Raw genomic sequence first — 19,511 nt, 5'->3', positions numbered from 1 at the left:
ATAATTTTTTTACTCATATTCTTTCTTTCTATTACGTCTATAATCTCCCTAATCTTTTCTCTTTTCTCTCCCTATTCCCTTTCTCTATTGATAATATAACATTCTCCTCTTCATCCTTGATTCTCCCTCTTTCATTCTTTCCTCCGTATTTAACCCTAGTTCAAAGTAGTATTATTTTGATACTGGATCATATCATTCATGGAACTATATTAAATAATGGTACATTAACCATAAAGACTTAAGATGAAATTTTTTTCAATAATATACTCAAATCAAGCTATCTAGGTAGTTATCTATTTAACCAAAAAATCGCAACATTAAATTGTTTTGAAATCCTGCATATTTATTTTAAGTCAGTCTCTCTCCCCATAATGCACCACTCTTACTTGTCTACTCTCCCCATAGAAGACCATTTCTTTTTCTCCTGGCCGGACGGAAGCATTGAGGGGTAAGTTTTAAATTATTAAAATAAATTTAAATTTTATTTGTTAATTGATTTAACTGCCATATTAGCAAAAACATGGACAACATGTCACTTTGGTTTAATTTGACTCTTCAAATTGACAAATAGTTTAATAGCCTATTTAATTCATATTCCTATATTTATTTTTAATTTTTTAAAAATTTCTTTTAATTTTCAATTTCTATTTTCAAAATTATCCAAGTTCAAATTTAAGAGATTTTTAATTCTGGAATAGTATTAAATCAAACATTTAAAATTTTAAATTAATAATAATAATAATAATAATAATAATAATAATAATAAACGCTTAGTCCTATTCTTCTACTTAAAAAAAAATAAATGAAATTGGAACAAACCATTCCAATTCTTTAATTTTTTTAAATAAATACTTAGAGCATCCCCAATAGGCATAGATTTTAAAGTGTTTTTACAGACCTGACTAAAAAGGAGAAGATAGAGGAGGAAAAAAAACAAAAACAAAAAACAAAAACAAAAACAAAAAAAAAACAAACAAAACAAAACAAAATCTTTAAAAAAAATTGAAAAAAAAAATCTTCATATTAACGCGCCTAGCAGGCACTTCCATGTGCTCTAGTTTTTGCTCCTCACGCGACTTTTGTCACAGATTTTAAATCTTATTTTGTCCCGCGCGACAGGTAAAAATCATGTGTTTATATTATGAAAAATCACCAAAAAATCCCTCCCAAATTGTTGAAAACCCATCTTAAATTTTTAAGCAAGCAAAAATCACTTAAAATCAACTATTGTGGATATCTTTATGAGTTCCGATTTACTTGTACGATTTTAGTTACGATTTTTCATTCGATTCCGACTATAATAATCTCTACCCACAATAGAATTTGTCATATATCTGAACATAATGACAAAATGGTCAACTCTCAGAAATAAAAATACACTTCCATGTGGGTAAATTAAGAATTAAGCAAATTGTCTCTTTGTTAAATCACTGAACAGATAAGGAGTAACGACACAAACTTCAACTCAATCATGGACAAACATTTCTCAACTAATTCTAGCTGCCAAAAAGCTTCTCTTATCATTATTTTATATATAAATCTAAACTCTCCATTTTCACTAAACATCTAGCCTCATCATAAAACAATCTCCAAAAGACAAGCTCTTTCTACCCCTACTTCACTCAACCAATATATATCATAACAAATCTATTTCAGATTCAGATATAAAGACTAAGATGGTTAATATAATGACTTTTAGCGCGCTTGGCCAATCAGCTTCTTAGTTTCTTCACCAGTGCATTCGATGGACCTGAAATTTGTATTTTGCTCTAATCTGATAAAGACGCCAACATCTATCTCTGAAACCTGTCTACATATTTGTAGTGACATGAACACACTATAACATGAAATGCAGCCTTTGCTTGTATTACTACTTTCAAGATGATATTTGCAAGCATACAAAATTTCCTTCAGCTTAAAGATACCACACAAAAGGAACCAATCGTACTCACTGAACCAAGGGAAAATAATCGATCATCTCTCCACGGCTTCTCTAATATGGGGAAACCGGTCAACCCATTGCGAATATCCTGCAGCAAGCATAAAGAAATCAATCAGATCAGCAACTGCTTTCCTAACTTTCCCAACATTAGAATGAGAGATGTAGGACCGCACAGGAAAATCATATCGTTATTAATGAAGGGGAAATAGAAGGAAGCATGCCTGAGCTAATGATCTGATCAAGATCCATTGCTGTTATAGAGTAGCTAGATGTCAGACCCTGAATTCATTCCGCAGATTCATTAACTAAACTTGTCATTTGAAAAATAATAATAATACAACACTGGAAACTAGTAAAATAAGGAGGCTTTAATTGGAGGGGCTTCAGAAAGCCAAACTCTAATACAATCACAATAGAAACTGCATAAAGAACAAATGACCATATTTGGATTCAAAAGCTTTGGCAAAGACACACTAAGCTGGGTCTTTCAGACTCTTCTCTTTCTGCTATTTAACCTAACACACATTACTACATCCACTTCATTGTTGCCGCCTCAATGGCATTCAAAAATATAAATGAACTAATAATTCATGCCCAACTTCAGAGAGACTACAATTTAACCTTGCCGACTTGTGAAGAGCAACCAATTTTTTACTCATAAATCACTTTTTTGTACTCCACACTTTTAAGGGTGTTTTTCCCTTGTTTTGGAGGGGGAATGAGATAAAGACTGGAAGTATTTACTACTCCTTGCAGAGTTACAAAGCCACAATAAGACATAAAACACAGTCAATAACATCATAAACATGGTAAAGTGTTAATGTATTCATGGACTCTACCTGACCACACAAAGTCAAACTTCTTTTGATGAGCTTTGACAGACTACTTAGCTTGCCAATGTCAAAATCTGGATGATTAAGAAGAGCTGCCTCAGATGTTGCACCAAGTATAAGCGAGCAGATGCTTGATGCCATCATAATTCTCTGTTGGTCATCTGAATCCTCTGGATTACAAATTCGAAAAAGTATAAGATAAAATTCAAATTGAAATGGCACAGCTGCATTTCAGTGTAAACCTGTGAATACTACAGAATGTGTCACCCATATGGACAGCTCAACACCAAGCAACGGGCAAAGATGATGGGGCAAGTTAGTAGCAAAACTGACAGTTCCAATGGGTGATCTTTTACTTGGAATAGGTGTGACTAGCTAATCTTGTTAATACAAGTTTTACATGGGTAGTAAACAACTATTTCTTCATGTCAATGTGATTTCCCTCCACTCCTTGGTTTCATATTTATGGATGCCAATTGACAAGATGGGTAGAAGGGATTGGACTGAGTAATTAAGCAATGTCTTGCTTAATTTATATGTCTTCCAAATCAATCTCGCTATCTTGGCAAGCACTTCATTTACCTATTTTTATAATAAAGAATAAAGGAAGAAAGTCCGGAGTCTAAAACAGGTAGACAGTGCAAACAAGAAAGCAGAGGCACATTTAACTTTAAAAAGAAAGCGATTAGAGATCAAGTTTATTACCCATATTCTATTTGATAAGTTTGTAGTAAGATGACTCAAGATATTACCTGTTGAATATGACAATGCTTCCAACAGTTTGACAAAGATGGGGTCATCTAAAGGAAATTGAATTTGCTCCCTCTAGCATAAAAAGAGAAGAAAATATTTGAGTTACATCATTCTAGCATTATTGATTTATTAAGCACAACTACAGAAGAACAACCTTTAGAAGAACATTTAAAATGGTATCACATGCCAACAGTATGGAACCGTCATCCTCATTCTCGTAACCTTTTTTGTTAATCAAATTTATGAGGCATCCAACAATCTGCAGATAAACAGAAATTGTCATTATCTTTTCAAGAGGGAAATGAAAAAGGTACATCCATTAAAAAAAAAAGGGTTACTCTGTGTGTTTCAACATTCATGTTACAACCAATAATAGGAGTAAAACAGAAACTCATTAATAAAGTCAGCTCATTGGGTTATGAAAAAAACAGCAGCTAAAGATGAATAAAGCAATAGTAAGTCCGAACAACTGTATTGAATCTCAGTAAGAAATATGAAGAGAAACTGATGCATTTTGGGGATGTGGATATCACCGAAGAAGCAGAACACAAGGCTCAGAAGTTGATATTGAAGTTGACAAATTAAATTAGCTAGTTACCTTGCTGTAACAGAAGTAAACAAGGAAGTATCGACTGTATCATGCCTTTTAGTTTCTATTAGTAGTGATTAGGAAAGTTTGGCAATTATTATTAGTTTTGGAATCCTTGTAATTAGCCCTATAAAAGGGAGTACTATTTGGAATAATAAACAAGCAAAATTTTAACCCTAAACTGAGGAACCAAGGGAGTTTTGGGTCTCAAGCAAACCCAATATTCTTCTTTCAATTGCTATTTATCAGTCTCTTTTTTCTTGCTTCCTTGTCGGTGTCTCGGTGATGTGAAGCTTTATAATAGATACTCTAGACCTAAACAAGAATGTATTTGTGTGTGGACACACTCCACCTCTTCAGTTTTAGGGATTTGCAGACTTACAGATCTAAACGCTCCAGAAGAAGTTAAAACTTTACATCCAGAAGCCTTCACAGTTAATTGACAAAGCATTGGAAGCAAGAAACAGATGGAGTAGAATGGGCTGCAATAATCAAGTAATATTTTCCCTATCAGATAGTATATATCCAATCGCATAAAAAATGTGGGTAAAAAGAGATCTAGAGTAGGAAAAAACTCAGGAAAAAACATCAAAATTTTCAAACCTATGCTCCATTTCCCCTTCAACTGAGAGCATGAAATCTAAAAGCTCAATGACTTTTTCTCTGCATGCATCAGGTGCTTCTGCAAGATAACTGAAAATAAATAACTGGATCAACTCCCCAGACTTTTCAAAGGCATTAGTTTCACTAACTGCTGCTTAAATTTTAACATTTTCTTTATTCTGCAAAATTGGTTTTAAAAATAATTAACTAAACAAATTACTAAATAATCATTGTATTAGAAACAAACTAACATAGCAGTGGTTATTTAAGGACAAAAGTCATAGAAATGTATCAGAAGTGTCTAAGGTAACTCACAATGAAACTAAATATTACTCTATCAAAAACGAAAGTCATGTGACAGCATACTTGGCTCCATGCAGCTTTTAAAAGTACTAAGGGGAATACGAAATGACAAAATATTTACATATTGGAATACAATTAACAAGTCTAAAATAGAGAGAAACTAGAAGATTGGGACCACATGCATTACACTCAATTATTTTTTTCAGTTCTCGTTTTTCATCTGTGCAAAAGGACTATTTTTATCTATCCTCACTTTTAGTTCAATGGTTTAATAAGGACACAATAAAGGGCATAGCTACTACCTCCCAATAATTCGCACCGAGGCTAAAAGATCATCTCCTTTCCTCAGCTCATGCACCTACAGACCATGGTTGTAAGTGAACAATGGCAATGACAACTAATCAGATATACTGATAGAAGCTATTACCTTGGCATCTTTCAGGTAGTCTAGAACAACATCAGTTGTCTTGTTGAGACCCAAAATAATCTTTGAGAAAGTACTCTCACTAATGATGGAATTCATATGTGGCTCTGTTGACAGTGCAGAATAAAAAATAAATCAATGACATTTGGCTCTTTGCTATCATGAAAAAGAAGAAAAAAAGGAAGCATGATAATACGCAAAAGCACAAGGAATTAGCAAACAACTAGCAGCATCTTGTTTGTTCCAACTTGAGCTTCTTAAAAAAGTAGTTGTTTGAAAAGCCTGAATTTTGGGCTTCTTAAAAAGATACTATTGATTCTTATCAAGCCTGAAAAGCTTTTTTTTTTTCTCATTTTTAGTATTTGACCCAATTTATGCTTTTTAGAGTAGTAGATGGATATGGGTTAAACAAGCACTCACAAATACTTTGACATAGCAAGATGGTGAACCAAAAAGTCAGAGGCAAAAAAATATGTATAGTAAGCTAAATGAGATACTTTTTGTTCAGATAATAAAACCCAGATGTATTGAATTACTCTAAAATAAAGAATTTATATTTACATGGGATGAATCACATGCACATCCAAGGGGAGAGAGCAGGTGAAATTAGATGGATGTGGGGAGCAATATTGGATCTCCAGCGATCATATGACTAAATGTAAAAGGAAGAAGAGAACCATGTACTAAAACCTTCAAATACAGTGAAAGTTAAGACCAGAGAGGTCTGTCATTGCTCAGGCAAGAAACTTTCAGTTTTCATTTTATGATTCTCCAATATTCAAGTCCCTATATTAGTGACTTCTTGAAAGGGAATTCTATAAGCTATTCCCAAAAACTGCAAGACAGTTGGATGGCCTTTGTGATGAGAAACTGTCTACAAAGTTTAAATAAAATTATAAAGCAACGTTTTGATCTTTACTTTCATGTTAATGAAGCCTAAGATGGATTGGCAAGCGAAATTTAGTACCTTCAGCTTCAGCAAAAGATGATACAAATTTGATTACTTTTTCCAACAAAGAGAAAGTAACACCAAGATTCCTTTGTTTTACTAGAACGTTCTCAGCTGTTGACAAAGAATCCTTGGGGGCTTCATACTTCAAATATCCAAGCTCATTTAGGATAACATCAACTTCAACCCTAGCTGACTCCAAAACAAGCATTACACATCTGAAAAGCAGAAAAGGTAAATGCAAATCAGTCTTTCTGACAATGGGGAATAATTTGCAGGAAGAAATTTGAAAAAAGAAAACAAAGTACAAGTTCTACACCAGGAATTTCAGAGTTACCTATCTGCGGGAAGAGAATATTTAGCATTAGGTAAGTTCATCTCCCCAATAAGCCACCCTTCACCGACAATAGACATGACACACTCAGCCAAGACAAGTGCCTGAAACTTTGATGTAGGTGCTACATGTCCAAAAAAACAAAGGTCAAATTAAGAGCACAACCAATTTCATGGGCCATCTTGAAGGTATTTAAAATCTTTCAGTACGCATACACAGACATTGAGAGAACATACCAACTCGGTTTTGCAAAATATCCACAATGCCAATTCGCAAGTTAGTTGACCAGGCATCATTAGATATTAAGGAAAGAGCATCATGCACTGGTGCCTGAAAGTAGCATAATTACAGTGGCAGGATAAGATTCCAGATAACTTCCAAGGCCACCCCAAATGGAACTTAGGTCAAAGTTAACAGTAGAAGAGTAATTACTGGATTACAATTTAATATGTTCATGCAGATAATAAATTCATAGCCACCAAGTGGTTGAGTTCTGGTTCTGGAGTGAACAACTTATTATTCTAGAGAAATTGTATAAGTAGAACTAAGTAATGTAGACAAAAGTACCGATGAGCTCATATATAACTGTTTCAACAAATATGTTGCAAGGTGAAATTAAGTCCTCAATAAACAAAAAAATCAATTGCTAAAAATAACAAACCATTTAGAGAAAGCATAGACTATACAAGAAAAACTAATTAACATACACAATAAAAATAGGGGCATGAAAGGACCTTGATTTTCCACAAACACAGGGAATTGTACTAATGTAGACAAAAATACTTTTGAGAGGCAAATATGAAAGAAATTCACATACAGAATACTTATTTGACATGATTGATGATAGGAGGTAGAGTGCTTCAAATTTCAGGGCATTTTGCAGTATAGCAAATTGCTTTGCTATTACAACCACCTGCACTGAGCAGCAATGATAAATAATAAATAACAAACACAGACATATGAATACATATGTAACTCAAGGAAAAATGAAAAAAGGGAAAAAAATAAAATAAAAAAGCAAGCACCAAATATGGTAGAAAATGGCCGATGATACAAATATCAAGTGGCACTTCACTTTTGGACTCACCAGCAATGACAGTTCTGTTGCATGTTCGGAGTAAACTCTTTCTTCAGGAACCTTGCTAACAATCAACTGAATGAGTAACATGGCAAGCTCCATCAAATGTGAACCTACAGAAATGTAATCACCTCAATTAGAATATCAAATATTCTAAAAGCTTAATCACTACAGACTATGTAGTACCAAGACGAACACTGTTTCCATTAGGAAGTTAAGATTCCGATAGCAGGTCAAGATAAATACCATCTGGGAAAGAAGGCATTTGCAAAGTTAGAACCTCCAGGATACCAGATGTATATAAGGTCATGACTGATCCTTCATGAGCTCTCGATACTAAAAGTAAAATTTCATAGCACTCTTCTAGGAGAGGTGGCACTGACCTGCAAGAAGCCAAGAACAAACAAACAAACACCACATTTTGCATTACTATTAAAAAAAATCCAATTAAGCAGAAATAGCAAAAAACAAAATCAATTAAAAGGTATCTAAAAGCTATGAATCAATAAAAAGCCATCCATACCCAGAGTGAATTAAATATTCTCCAGAGAGAAATATGCTTACAATAACTTTCCTTGATAAATAACCTAGCATTGTCTATTAAGTATTAACATCTCTATACAAGAAAATGGCATTTTCCTTCTTATTTCTACCATCTTTTCTTCTCACTCATTAGGTTTCATTAGCTGCCATCAATGAACATTATCACCTTTGGATGACAAAAACTTTTCCATCTCATTTCTACCATTTCCAATTTTCACTCTTTAAGCATTGCTACTAGCAATCATGAAAGTTATGACCTTTGGACAGCAAAAACAGCAGTCCCCCAAATTTCATTAATCCGTATCACCTAATCATCATTGCTAAACTGCTTCTCCTCATTCACATCAATAGTAGAATTTGAACTCAAGTACACACAAATAGCATCAGGTATGTTATTTAGTCGGAAACCATACTCTTGGGACATAACCTCCAGAATAAGAGGTATCTTCGTAACCACATCCTCCGAGGCTGCAATCTCTGGAACCCTACAAAATGCTGATAACACGGTGATAGATAACTGCAAGTAAGCATCACGATTCTCCTTTCGACCACCGTCTGCTTCTCCTTTCCCCATTCCTATCAACAACAAAATTAAGTGTTTGATAGAGTGGAAATCATTGACTACATTTCAGCTACGAAAAACAAATTATTGTATAAACTTGAAACTTACCAGTCCGCAAGAGGCGGTGGAGGAATTGAGGCCCAACGGCGTCGTATACCTTCCGAATGGCATCGTGGTCATCCTTACTGCAGAACTTCGTTACCAGAAGTAGGCCGGCTAACCGCTGCTCGTCTCTCTCACCTCTCAGGAGCTTCAGGCAATCGTTAAGCGACGGTTGCAGAGGTGGCTGAGACTGAGATGAAGATGAAGTTCCACTGCTCGAAGCTTGGTTTTCCTGCTATCCAGGAAAACAAACGCAAATTTAGTTGTAAAGATACAGAGAATACTACTGTATATGCATATATGTAAGCGAGAGAGGAAAGAAGAGTTACCATTGGAGATACTGATCGGAGAAGAAGCAGAACTGGCAAACAGGAAAGGGAGTTCCAGAACCGCGGAGGGAATAGTTGTTGAACGTCTAAATATAAGTCCTAGATTAACTCTCTTGGGCTTCCTTTCCTTTCAAAAAAACAAAATAACTCTCTTAGGCCCAAGACCAAATATAAGTTTGGCCCAAGAACTGCTAAATAATTTACGGGGCGCTTGGTTGGGAGGAGGGAATTAAAGAGAAAAAAAATTGTAATTCGGTGGAATTGTAATTCAATGAATAAAGTAGGAATTGAAATTATAATGTTTGGTATGCAGGAATAGGAGTGCAGGGAATTGAAAGGTAAGAACCGACAAAATGGCTAAAATGTCCTTATGTTGTAGTAGTAGTAGTAATAATAATAATAATAATAATAATAATTCATTCAAATAATAATAATAATAATAATAATAATAAGTATAATAATAATAATTCTTTCAAATAATAATAATAATAATAATAATAATAATAATTCATTCAAAAAATAATAATAATAATAATAATAATAATTCTTTCAAATAATAATAATAATAATAATAAGTATAATAATAATAATTTTTTCAAATAATAATAGTAATAGTAATAATAATTCTTTTAAAAATAATAATAATAATAATAATAATAATTCTATCAATTTTTTTTAAAGACAAAGCATATGGAAGGAGGAGTAAAATTGTCTTTATACCAACAAATTGCCCCTTCTCTCCACCGAACTGCAATTCATCATTTGGAGGGAATTGTAATTTCGCGGAATTGCAATTCCCTCCAACCAAACGATGTAGTTTGAGAATTCACTGAACTCAATGAATTACAATTTCTTCCAAACTACATTCAACCAAACAGGTCATTAACGTCGTCTTTTTATTAATTAAAAAGAGACGATGTCATTAACATCATAAAAATTGTGTAATGGGTGCCGTGTAATAATGTCGCCATTCTACCCACATCGCAATCTCAAAGCTTCGTAAAGTAATAATGTTGCCATTCTACACACATGCATTGCAATTATGTATTCAAACAACATGCATAAAGTATAAACATAGGGTTTAGACTCGTTGCTAGAAACTATTCAAATAGAAATGGAGTAGAAATGAACCTAAAAAAGGAACTTCTAGTTATTTGAAATTGAACCTAAGCAAGACAGATAGCGTACGTCAAGTATTTATTATGGGTGTGTATAATATACATTATTTCTATGAATAAGGTATATTATTTTTATGCACACGTATATTTGAATATGCACAATACAGTATGAAAACATTATGAGGGTTCGTTATTTGTGTGCATAAGGTATATTATTTATGTGTATAATTAATGTTCACTATTTAATGATATATAAACTAATTGAATGTACATGATTTCTAGGAATAAGGTATATTATTTTTATTCATAATGTAAATTATTTGAATATGTATTATAGTATTATACAGTATGAAAACATCATGAGGGTTTAATTTACTATTTGTGTACATAAGATACATTATTTGTGTGCATAAAGTTCACTAATTGATTATATACAAACTGACTGAATGTACATTATTATGTCAATGAGTAATGTACATTATGCTTTATGCATAATATAATGTACTCCGTACATTATTTGACGATGTGTTTACGGTTCATTACTTAACCATGTGTATTTCTATCTCATTTATGTTGTGCATACAATTCATTATTTATTGAAGGGAAAATGGTCAAATAGACCCTTGAACTTTACTCAAAAGTGCATTTAGGCTCTCAAACTTTAAAAAAAATGCAATTAAACACTTGAACTTGTCAAAATGAGTCAAATAAGTGTAATTTACAAGTAACCAACAAGTTACCGGTAAATTATTGACGTTGACCGCCGCTATTTACTGTTCACCACCTCTTTAAAAAAAACACCGAAAATACAATTTCCGATCGTCTCTCCACTAGAGAAGGCGACCAGATCTGGTCGCCAGTTGCCTTCTCCAGTGGAGAGGAAGACCCTCCGGGAGAAGACGATCGGCTAGTCTTCTCCGGTTGAGAAGGCCCGGTTATTTTTTTTTTTTTTTTAACTTTTAGCGTCGCTGGAAAATTTTTTTCATTGGAATATCGCCTGAATTTTAAATGACCGGTTATTCCAGGTGAATAACCGGCTATTGGGTTTAGACGCCTCAAAATGACAAGTTCAAGTGTTTAATTGCAATTTTTTAAAGTTTGCGAGCTTAATTGCACCTTTGAATAAAGTTCAGGGGCCTATATGACCTTTTTCTCTTTATTGAATGTTTTATATCTTTTTAGGGCATGACTGGATTTCTTCAACACACCCACAATACCCTCTACTTAGAAATCTAATATTCAATTAAAAAAATTTGTGAATGTGTTATGTTACTAACATGTTAGTGGTAGAAAAAATGTATAGCAATGATGACATTGATTACTCTTAAAAAAAGTCAAGAAAACATATGTAAAAATGAAAAGATCAAGAAGAATAGAGTACATTTTCTCAAAAAAAAAAAAAAAAAAAGAATAGAGTACACGAGGGAACAACAAAAAGGAGAGAGAAAGAATAATAATGATGATGAAAGGGTCCAAACTAAGGAGATATAGCATGAGGAAGATGATGCTCAAACTATACAGGGGGAGACAAATGAAGAGAAAGTTGAGCATCAAACTTCAAGATCTCTACTTAAAACAAGAATGTCACCACTTAAACAACAACGATTGGTTGAAAAGTTCATAGAAGACCAAAAATAAGTTGTTAGAGAGATTGGATTTGGGTCACTATTGAAGTTTGATGTATCATGTTGGGATAATAAGCTAAGGACATACTTGGTGCAAAGTTTTTATATTTATAGGTGTGTGTTAAAGTTGGAGGAGGAGGAAATGTTATGACAATTTGTTGCTAGAATCGAAGACACGCTGGGGGTGACATCTTGCTCTCTAATTGTGAAAACAATCTCTCAGGGAATAATTGAAATAAAAGAACATGGTGACATGTTCAAGAGGATTTTTGTGAGTTTTGTTGTTTCAAGCTTATTCAAAGGCCACAAAATAGATTTACTAACTTCAAGGTCATATACTCTCTATTAAACGTTGGTCACATTAAGAACTTGAATTAGTGTGGATACATTTTCACATCTCTTATCGAGTCAGTAGAGAAGTGGGAGAAAAAACTAAATTCTTTTTTACTGGTTCACTTGTTTTCCTTGTGGTAATACCACAAATCCAATATGAACTCATTGTTTATGTTGTGTATCCTTTTAATGTATTTTTTACTTTCTTGCTAACTTTTTTTCTCTTTTAGATTTCATACCTTGACATGTTGCAATTTAAATGGCAGTAAATTGTGAGGAGATACCATGCCATATCTACTTAGATTACAAAGGTGGTTCAAAAGATGTTTGCAAATGAAAGAAATTATGGTGGATATGGCCAGGGTAAAGTCTTGGAGAGAATTACAAAGCCAATTGTTGAAAAAGAAAAGGATGATGTGCAAGTTGTTGAAAACATTGGGGGAGAAAATGTTCAAAGAGACAGGAGTGTGAGTGAGAAAGCTGCAACTGAAAGAAGAATTAGTTTGATTCTTTCAAGTTTAGCACTCAACCAAAACCATCTTTCAAGCTAAAGAACGTTGTGAGATTGGCCTAGAAAGACGACTTCGTGGTTAACCATTGGCTAGCTCTAATCAAGTAATGAAAGAAAAGTCGATGAAGGCTCGTGATTATTTCAAGGATGGTCAATTGGTAGAAGCTGAAGGCTTCGTACCACTAAGCTCTGGGGAGCAACCTCTTACAATTTTTGCTCCACATGTTTATCACTCTAGCAGTCTAGCCCTCTAGCCCCAAAGCTATACTAAATAAAATTTTAAATAATGAGAAGTATATTTTCAAGATTAAACACCAACTACATATTTAAAAATCGCGAACCTTTTGTTTTTTTGTTTTTTTTTTTTTACTAAATTAAACATAACATGCCATGTCAATAAGGAGTTTAAAAAAAAAAGAAAAAAAAAGAACATATAGTATTACTTCAAAAAAAATGGCTTAGCTATAGTGGGTCTATCACTAGTTGGGGGTGGGGAGAGGACTAAAAAGATCAAAGGTGAGTAATAGTGTTAGTTTTCGTGATAGATGAGTGAGTTTGGATTTTTACGATATTAATTAAATGAGGTTTAAGATGGTTTGTTGTGGTGGTGTTAGATACGAATGCGTTTTTAAGTTTTAGTAGTGGGAGATTTTTTATTTTTTTTGGGGTGTGGGGGGGGGGGGGGTAATGGCAACATAGTTGATGATGAATTTGTGTGTTGGAAGTGTTAAATGCCAAAGGATGGTGGGTGAGGTGATAGGGTTGGGCAATGCTAATGGGGGTGATAGATGTTGGAGGTTTGGTAGTGATTTTCCAATGACATTTTTAGCAATAGAAAGTGGGAGATGGAGATGGAGATGGTGATGCAGGATGATAGGTTCAAGTTTTAGCAACTAGGGTTTAGATTTTTGGGACATTTTGGACTTTATTTTTGGTGTTTATAGTGAACTTTGTCATAAATTTGAGAAAAAAAAAATCATTTTTGGTCTCTTGACTATTGTATAATGTATCAAATTTTTGGTCATTGACTATTAATATTTTTAAATTAGGTGCATAATAACTATGTAATTTGTATCACATACATTTGGTTATGTTGTCCAATTTTCTAGGCAACTATTGTCGGAATTTCAACGAAAAAAAATGTTATAATTAAAATATTATTTTTGGCTAACTATTGCTAAAAATAATATTTCTCTCGTTTAAATTTTGGCAATAATTGGTTGAAAATATGGACAGTAGGACTAAATGTGATACAAATTACAAAATCATGCATCCAATTTAAAAATGTTAATAGTCAAAGGCCAAACGTAATACAAATTACATAATCATGCACCTAATTTGAAAATATTAATAGTTAATGATCAAATTTGATACATATACAATAGTCAATGGACCAAAAGTGAATTTGTTTTTCTAAATTTGAGCTTATTTGTATTATATTATACGGGTTATTAATTTTTGAAAAATAAAAAGTATCATTATTTCATATAAAAAAAAAAACAAAACAAGTTAATAGAGTATGAAAAGTCCTGTATATAGTGATATCTAAGCTCATACCATCAAAAAAAAAAAAAAAAGTGATACGGAGTACTAATTAATATACATGATTCCTTATCTATTCTCGTGACTCTAACTGATAAAGACTCTGTTTGGTAAAACATATAACTTATTTTTATTTACAAACAAACTATAAACTTTGTTTGATAAAATATGAGTTTAAAATAATAGTTCATTTTGAGACATTACACTAAATGACGGTTCAAAATAAGCTAATAGCTACTAGCTTTTAAATTTTTAGTTTTAAGCTAGTTTTTTAAGTTAGTTATATCAAACATGGCCTTTACCACAATGAGGTAAACTAATTTAGATTATCCATAAATGATCGGTTCGAATCATAAAAATGCCAATAAGAATCAAACTTGAAATATGGTATTTGTACATAAATACATGCTGCGTGTATAATTCACAATTTCACACAACACTGTAGTTTGCGTGACCACCGAAGAAACTACAACAAAAATTATCTATAAGTTAAAATATTCTCATAGTGCACTTACAAAACTAGATTCATACTTCTGAATTGATAATTGTATCCAAAGTCATACAATGGATTATTGAACTGTACACCCCCACCCCCATACCCTACTATCCCTACAACTAACAAATGTTGAAAATAGGACAACAAAAATGAGATTTCGGAAACACCCATCCCAAACCCAGTTTTGGTACTATATATATATGATGTATCTATTAACTTGTAGCTATTAGAACTTGCAAAAAGCATGCTTCCATTCCATCTCTGCAAAATGTCACCTGAGCATATATATCTACGTACATCTATCAGTAGTGTTTCTTATCTTGTGGCTTCAACTCCATGCTATGCTAGTCATCAAAGTAAATCTGGATTACCCACAAGCTGCAGCAATCACCTGACTGGTTGACTTCTTTAGTTTTCTTCACCTGCATTGTTATTTCTGGTCAGATGTGTTGAGAGCATATACTATATAAATAAAATATAAACGTGTAGTCTTACTATCAGTTTAGACTTTTAGCTGAAATGGAGTCATAGAACGCATCATTCAAAATGAAAAGTACTCCGTACCTTTTGCGTTTGCTCTTCAAAGATGTAGAAGAGGAAGGGTTGCTGTGCCAGTTTCTCTTTCTCTGATTGATGAACCAGTTATTTATCTGCTTTAGTTGCAGCCCTGTTTCCTGCACTAGCCTAGCCTTGTCTTCCTCCTGACACCACAATAAAATTCAACACAGTTAATAGTACAGCATTTGAAGTGTGATGTTTTGGCTTTATTCTGAGCTGGAACTAACACACTTTCTAGTTTATCACTTTATCCCGAGATCGAGCTAAAGCAATGAGTCAAACTAACAAACAGAATCTGTAGCAGCTTAGCTTCTCATAATATTAGCTAAAAGCTGAGGGACTAGTGGTAAGTAGCAAGAAAAATGTCAAATTCATCAACTTTGGTTTGATAATGCAAGCTTATTGCAGTAAAACCAAAAGAATCAACCCTTATTCCAGTAAAGAAGATTGTTGCAGCACAACGAAGATTGACAATAATGCAAATTAACTTACAGTTGGGTATGGCCACTTGGCATGTGATTGCCACCAAGCTTTCAAGACAGATGTGGTATCACCAGGAAGTTTTCCAGCCCTTCGCTTGCGGAGAATTTCTTCCCTAATGTCTACAATCTTCTCCTTGTAACCCTACAGGGATTTTGACATTGCAAATAAATCATGAATTTTCTTATATGAAGGAAGAAAATAGAAAAAGAGAATCAAAAGAAGTTTAATTTAATTTTACAATGATGTATAGTACCTGTTTTAGTTCATGTTTCAGCTCCTGCCTTACGCGCTCCATCAATGACCTTTCGTTCTCCGTTGGAATGAGAGGACCAAATCCCAGGCTATCTGTACCATCTAAACCTCCTCCATCAAACAGGTTGGCATCACTATCCACCTGGTCATCTTCATCATCTGACATAGTTGCACCTGTTCCTTCTCCTGGAGACACTCCTGAATATTGGACAAGCAGCATTCAAAACTAAACATCAACTTCAGTACTTCATAAATGGTACATACAGAGTCTGAGAGTCACCCACATGTTAAGCAATTACTTACGGCATTCTTCACGGTACATAAGACTAAAATCTTGATGTAAAAAAGAGAAAAAAAAAATGAAGCTGCTTCTTGTACAAATTCACTTGTTATATGCAAAACCATAAAAGAAAGAAACTCGGATGACCTTTAAGCTACCTGGCTCTAAGAATTTCATTCATGTAATATATACAGTAATATTTAAGTTGGATTAAATCATGATGTCTCATATTCTCATCCAACCAAGTGCCAGCAGGTATTGGACTATGAATTTGAAATCCTTCAAACAAAATGCTCCTAATGTTCATAAACAGAGTGAAAAGAACCAAGAAAATAGCAATACTATAATTTCACAAAGAAGATGAACAAGGAAGCATAATATTACCTGTTAAGCTTTGTAAAGACTGCTCGATTTCCCAGCATGCCATAACTGCTTCCATGGCGTGAACGCGCACGTGCTGTTGCAGTTGCTCTTTGAAAGAACAAAGCAGCAAGACATAGTGGGTCTGGAATAGATCAGAACGAAAGAGAAGGAAGTTATATAGGGAAAGACATTAGAATTCCAAATTTCCAATTCAACCAATTAAAAGCATTTCGATTGCAAGATTCACTTCAATTTCATCGGAAGTTGGCATTTAGGAGGAAGAGCTGTTAGATTATGTGCACTGTTAGAAGGTTCATCTGTTTAAATTTAATTCTTAATTTGACAGAAGAAATCTGGTAAACACGAAATATCTTTGTTTGTTTTTTTATAAAAAAAAAAAATTAATAAGAATTATGGAGTAGTATTTACCAAGAATTGATCGAGCTCTCTGTCGTCTCCGAGATTTCCATGTCCGAGAGCTGAGTACTTTGCAATGACTTGCTGAGATTGTGCAAGCTGGGCGTCAATCCTCGGGAGTTGATCCACTGGAGTTGCGATTCGCAAGCACGCCACGTGTGCTGATAATAACTGCTCATACAACGGATGCGCTAAAATTTCGGCTTTGTACCTGGCATTTTGCCAGTTCACGATTCCTGTGCCGCCGCCGACGACTTCACTCTCGCCCAACTCGCCGCCTGCAGCTCCACCGTGGTTGTCATTGTTGCCGATATTTTTGACGTCGTCGTCGTCGTTGGCGTTCAAATCGGCCGCCGATTCGTGCATAATCGCCGCGGCGATCATCGAATCTCTCGATACCGGCACGTCGTCCCTGACGTTCCTCTGCAGAATTGACCTCGAGAGCCACTGATTCGAGGCCTGCGACGCCGCCGCCGCCGCCGAGGACTCGGAGTTGCTGTGAGAATTTAGGAAATTCCCTTCCCCGCTGCCTCCAGAGCCGTCACCGACATACTGACTTTGTTGCCGCAGAATTGCGCTGTTGAGCCACGTCGGTGGCGGCGCCTGCTGCTGCTGGCTCTCCGCCGGCTTTCCGGTCGGCGACGACTGACCTCCTAGCTGTTGCGGAAGTATAGTCCGCAATACCGACGAATTTTCTCCCAGCTGCTGCTCTGAGAAATGCTGTAAGCTCGCCATTTCTTGTGACAACTGATTCTGATACGCCATCAATAACTTTTCCTTTTCCTTTTTATTTTTTTTTATTTTTTCCCCTCTATAATTACCTCCACTAACTACTTCACAATGATACCTATCCACTTCTCGTCACAGCAACCAAACGAACAACAACCAGAAAACGGTATACAGAATATAGACTATCTATCTACGCAGAAGAATGCGTGTATCTTGTTACGTGTGTGTACAGAAACATCTATACTATACACACATCGCAGAGAGAGAAGAGAAGAATTCTGATATTTAATTTCTAGTTTTTTCAAGAACAATCGCAATCCTTTAAAGTAAAGCCCACGCACATTCAACTTCCATCCGCTGATCTATCTTGATCTGCCCGCTTTAATCACATACTATACAGTTCTACCCCGCTAGCTTTGTGACCGGAGATGAAATAATGCCATCACCAGCCCAGTTCTACTCGATCTCACTTCATTCCGGTTAAACTCAGGGAAAGAAAGCGCCTAAAGAGACGATAATGGAATACCAGTAAAACAATGCATATATGACTGAATAAGAAGAAGAAGAAGAAGAAAAGGGAGAGAGAGTGTAGAGAGAGGAGAGAGGAGAGAGGAGAGAGGAGGAAGCTTCAGTGTATAGATATGCTCCGTATATATTTGATCATATCTATTTCTATTTGTGTGTGAATATATATATGGGCCAGAAATCACAGTACCAGGAAATAAAGAAAGTCTTATGTTTACTCTCGTGTGGAGCTCGTTTACAGGGTCTTTTTTTATGTAGTTTAATTTGTGTTTGGTTGGAATGGGATAATTAAAAGAGGAAGTAATTGTAATTTTGTGAGAAAAAAATAAAATAGAATTTAAATTATATTATTTGATAAAATGTTTATTTTTTTGAATATTATTGACTCTGTTACGGTTTAGAACATTAGACTGGGGATTGAATCTATGACCACAATTATGCCACTGGACCACAAGGTCTTTGGCTTGATAAAATGTTTGTTACTTATAATGAAAAATGTAATACTTTTGAAGAAAAATGTAATATTTTTAAATAAAAATGTAAAAGTATTACATTTTTCTTTAAAAGTATCTCACTTTCCCTTATAATTAACAAGTATTTTATTCCTGATTAATACAAAGTATTACATTCTTATCTTGACTCGACCCGTCTTACGGATAAAGATCCGTGAAATAGTCTTATACAAGTTTTTGTCTTTCTTTTTACCGCATGATATATAAATGTTTTCTACTAATCAAAATATTTTAAATATTTTTTTTTTAATTTACCATATCCTTTTAGCTTTAGTAGTATCAAGGAGGGGTGTTAGGGAATGAAACAAATAAGAAAAATAATCATTTTTTTAAAAAGCTTTATGTTTCGAACGTTTTAGATTATGCGCCAGGTAGGGTGGTTTGTAGATGAGGGAAAACCGACCGGCAAACAGTTTTACCAAT

At 34.2% G+C, this 19,511-nt stretch overlaps 2 protein-coding genes across 2 annotated transcripts; both read right to left on the bottom strand.

The window, feature by feature from the left end:
* Positions 1–1,369: 1,369 nt before the first annotated feature.
* Positions 1,370–9,416, bottom strand: LOC116007341 (neurochondrin). Its single transcript, XM_031248001.1, has 18 exons — positions 9,345–9,416; positions 9,022–9,247; positions 8,765–8,927; positions 8,055–8,191; positions 7,818–7,921; positions 7,548–7,643; positions 6,967–7,060; positions 6,734–6,854; positions 6,415–6,614; positions 5,451–5,554; positions 5,326–5,381; positions 4,721–4,810; positions 4,500–4,599; positions 3,683–3,787; positions 3,528–3,600; positions 2,782–2,945; positions 2,164–2,221; positions 1,370–2,030 (listed from the first exon to the last, which is right to left on the bottom strand). Exons 1-18 carry the CDS (start codon positions 9,345–9,347, stop codon positions 1,975–1,977), a joined length of 1,950 nt encoding a protein of 649 aa, XP_031103861.1. The 5' UTR covers positions 9,348–9,416; the 3' UTR covers positions 1,370–1,974.
* Positions 9,417–14,863: 5,447 nt separating this feature from the next.
* LOC116006579 (homeobox protein knotted-1-like 3) lies at positions 14,864–18,690 on the bottom strand. Its single transcript, XM_031247012.1, has 6 exons — positions 17,335–18,690; positions 16,927–17,047; positions 16,264–16,460; positions 16,020–16,151; positions 15,534–15,670; positions 14,864–15,391 (listed from the first exon to the last, which is right to left on the bottom strand). The coding sequence occupies exons 1-6, from the start codon at positions 18,085–18,087 to the stop codon at positions 15,388–15,390; spliced, it is 1,344 nt and encodes a 447-aa protein (XP_031102872.1). The 5' UTR covers positions 18,088–18,690; the 3' UTR covers positions 14,864–15,387.
* Between the last annotated feature and the right edge of the window lie 821 nt (positions 18,691–19,511).

Source organism: Ipomoea triloba, chromosome 15 (genome assembly GCF_003576645.1).
Source record: "Ipomoea triloba cultivar NCNSP0323 chromosome 15, ASM357664v1".
Classification (NCBI taxonomy): domain Eukaryota; kingdom Viridiplantae; phylum Streptophyta; class Magnoliopsida; order Solanales; family Convolvulaceae; genus Ipomoea; species Ipomoea triloba.
This window is presented reverse-complemented; position numbering and strand designations above follow the sequence as displayed.

Bases quoted from the DNA above. Each gene is read 5' to 3' on its own strand.
- LOC116007341 (XM_031248001.1), bottom strand. The intron at 5,555-6,414 runs GTACTAAATTTC...CACTGTCAACAG, and splicing joins ATCTTTTGCTGAAGCTGAAG to AGCCACATATGAATTCCATC. The intron at 3,601-3,682 runs GTTGTTCTTCTG...TTTTTATGCTAG, and splicing joins TTTTAAATGTTCTTCTAAAG to AGGGAGCAAATTCAATTTCC.
- LOC116006579 (XM_031247012.1), bottom strand. From the start codon at position 18,087: ATGGCGTATCAGAATCAGTTGTCACAAGAAATGGCGAGCTTACAGCAT. The intron at 17,048-17,334 runs GTAAATACTACT...GATCTATTCCAG, and splicing joins GAGAGCTCGATCAATTCTTG to ACCCACTATGTCTTGCTGCT. The intron at 16,461-16,926 runs GTAATATTATGC...TCCAATATTCAG, and splicing joins GTCTTTACAAAGCTTAACAG to GAGTGTCTCCAGGAGAAGGA.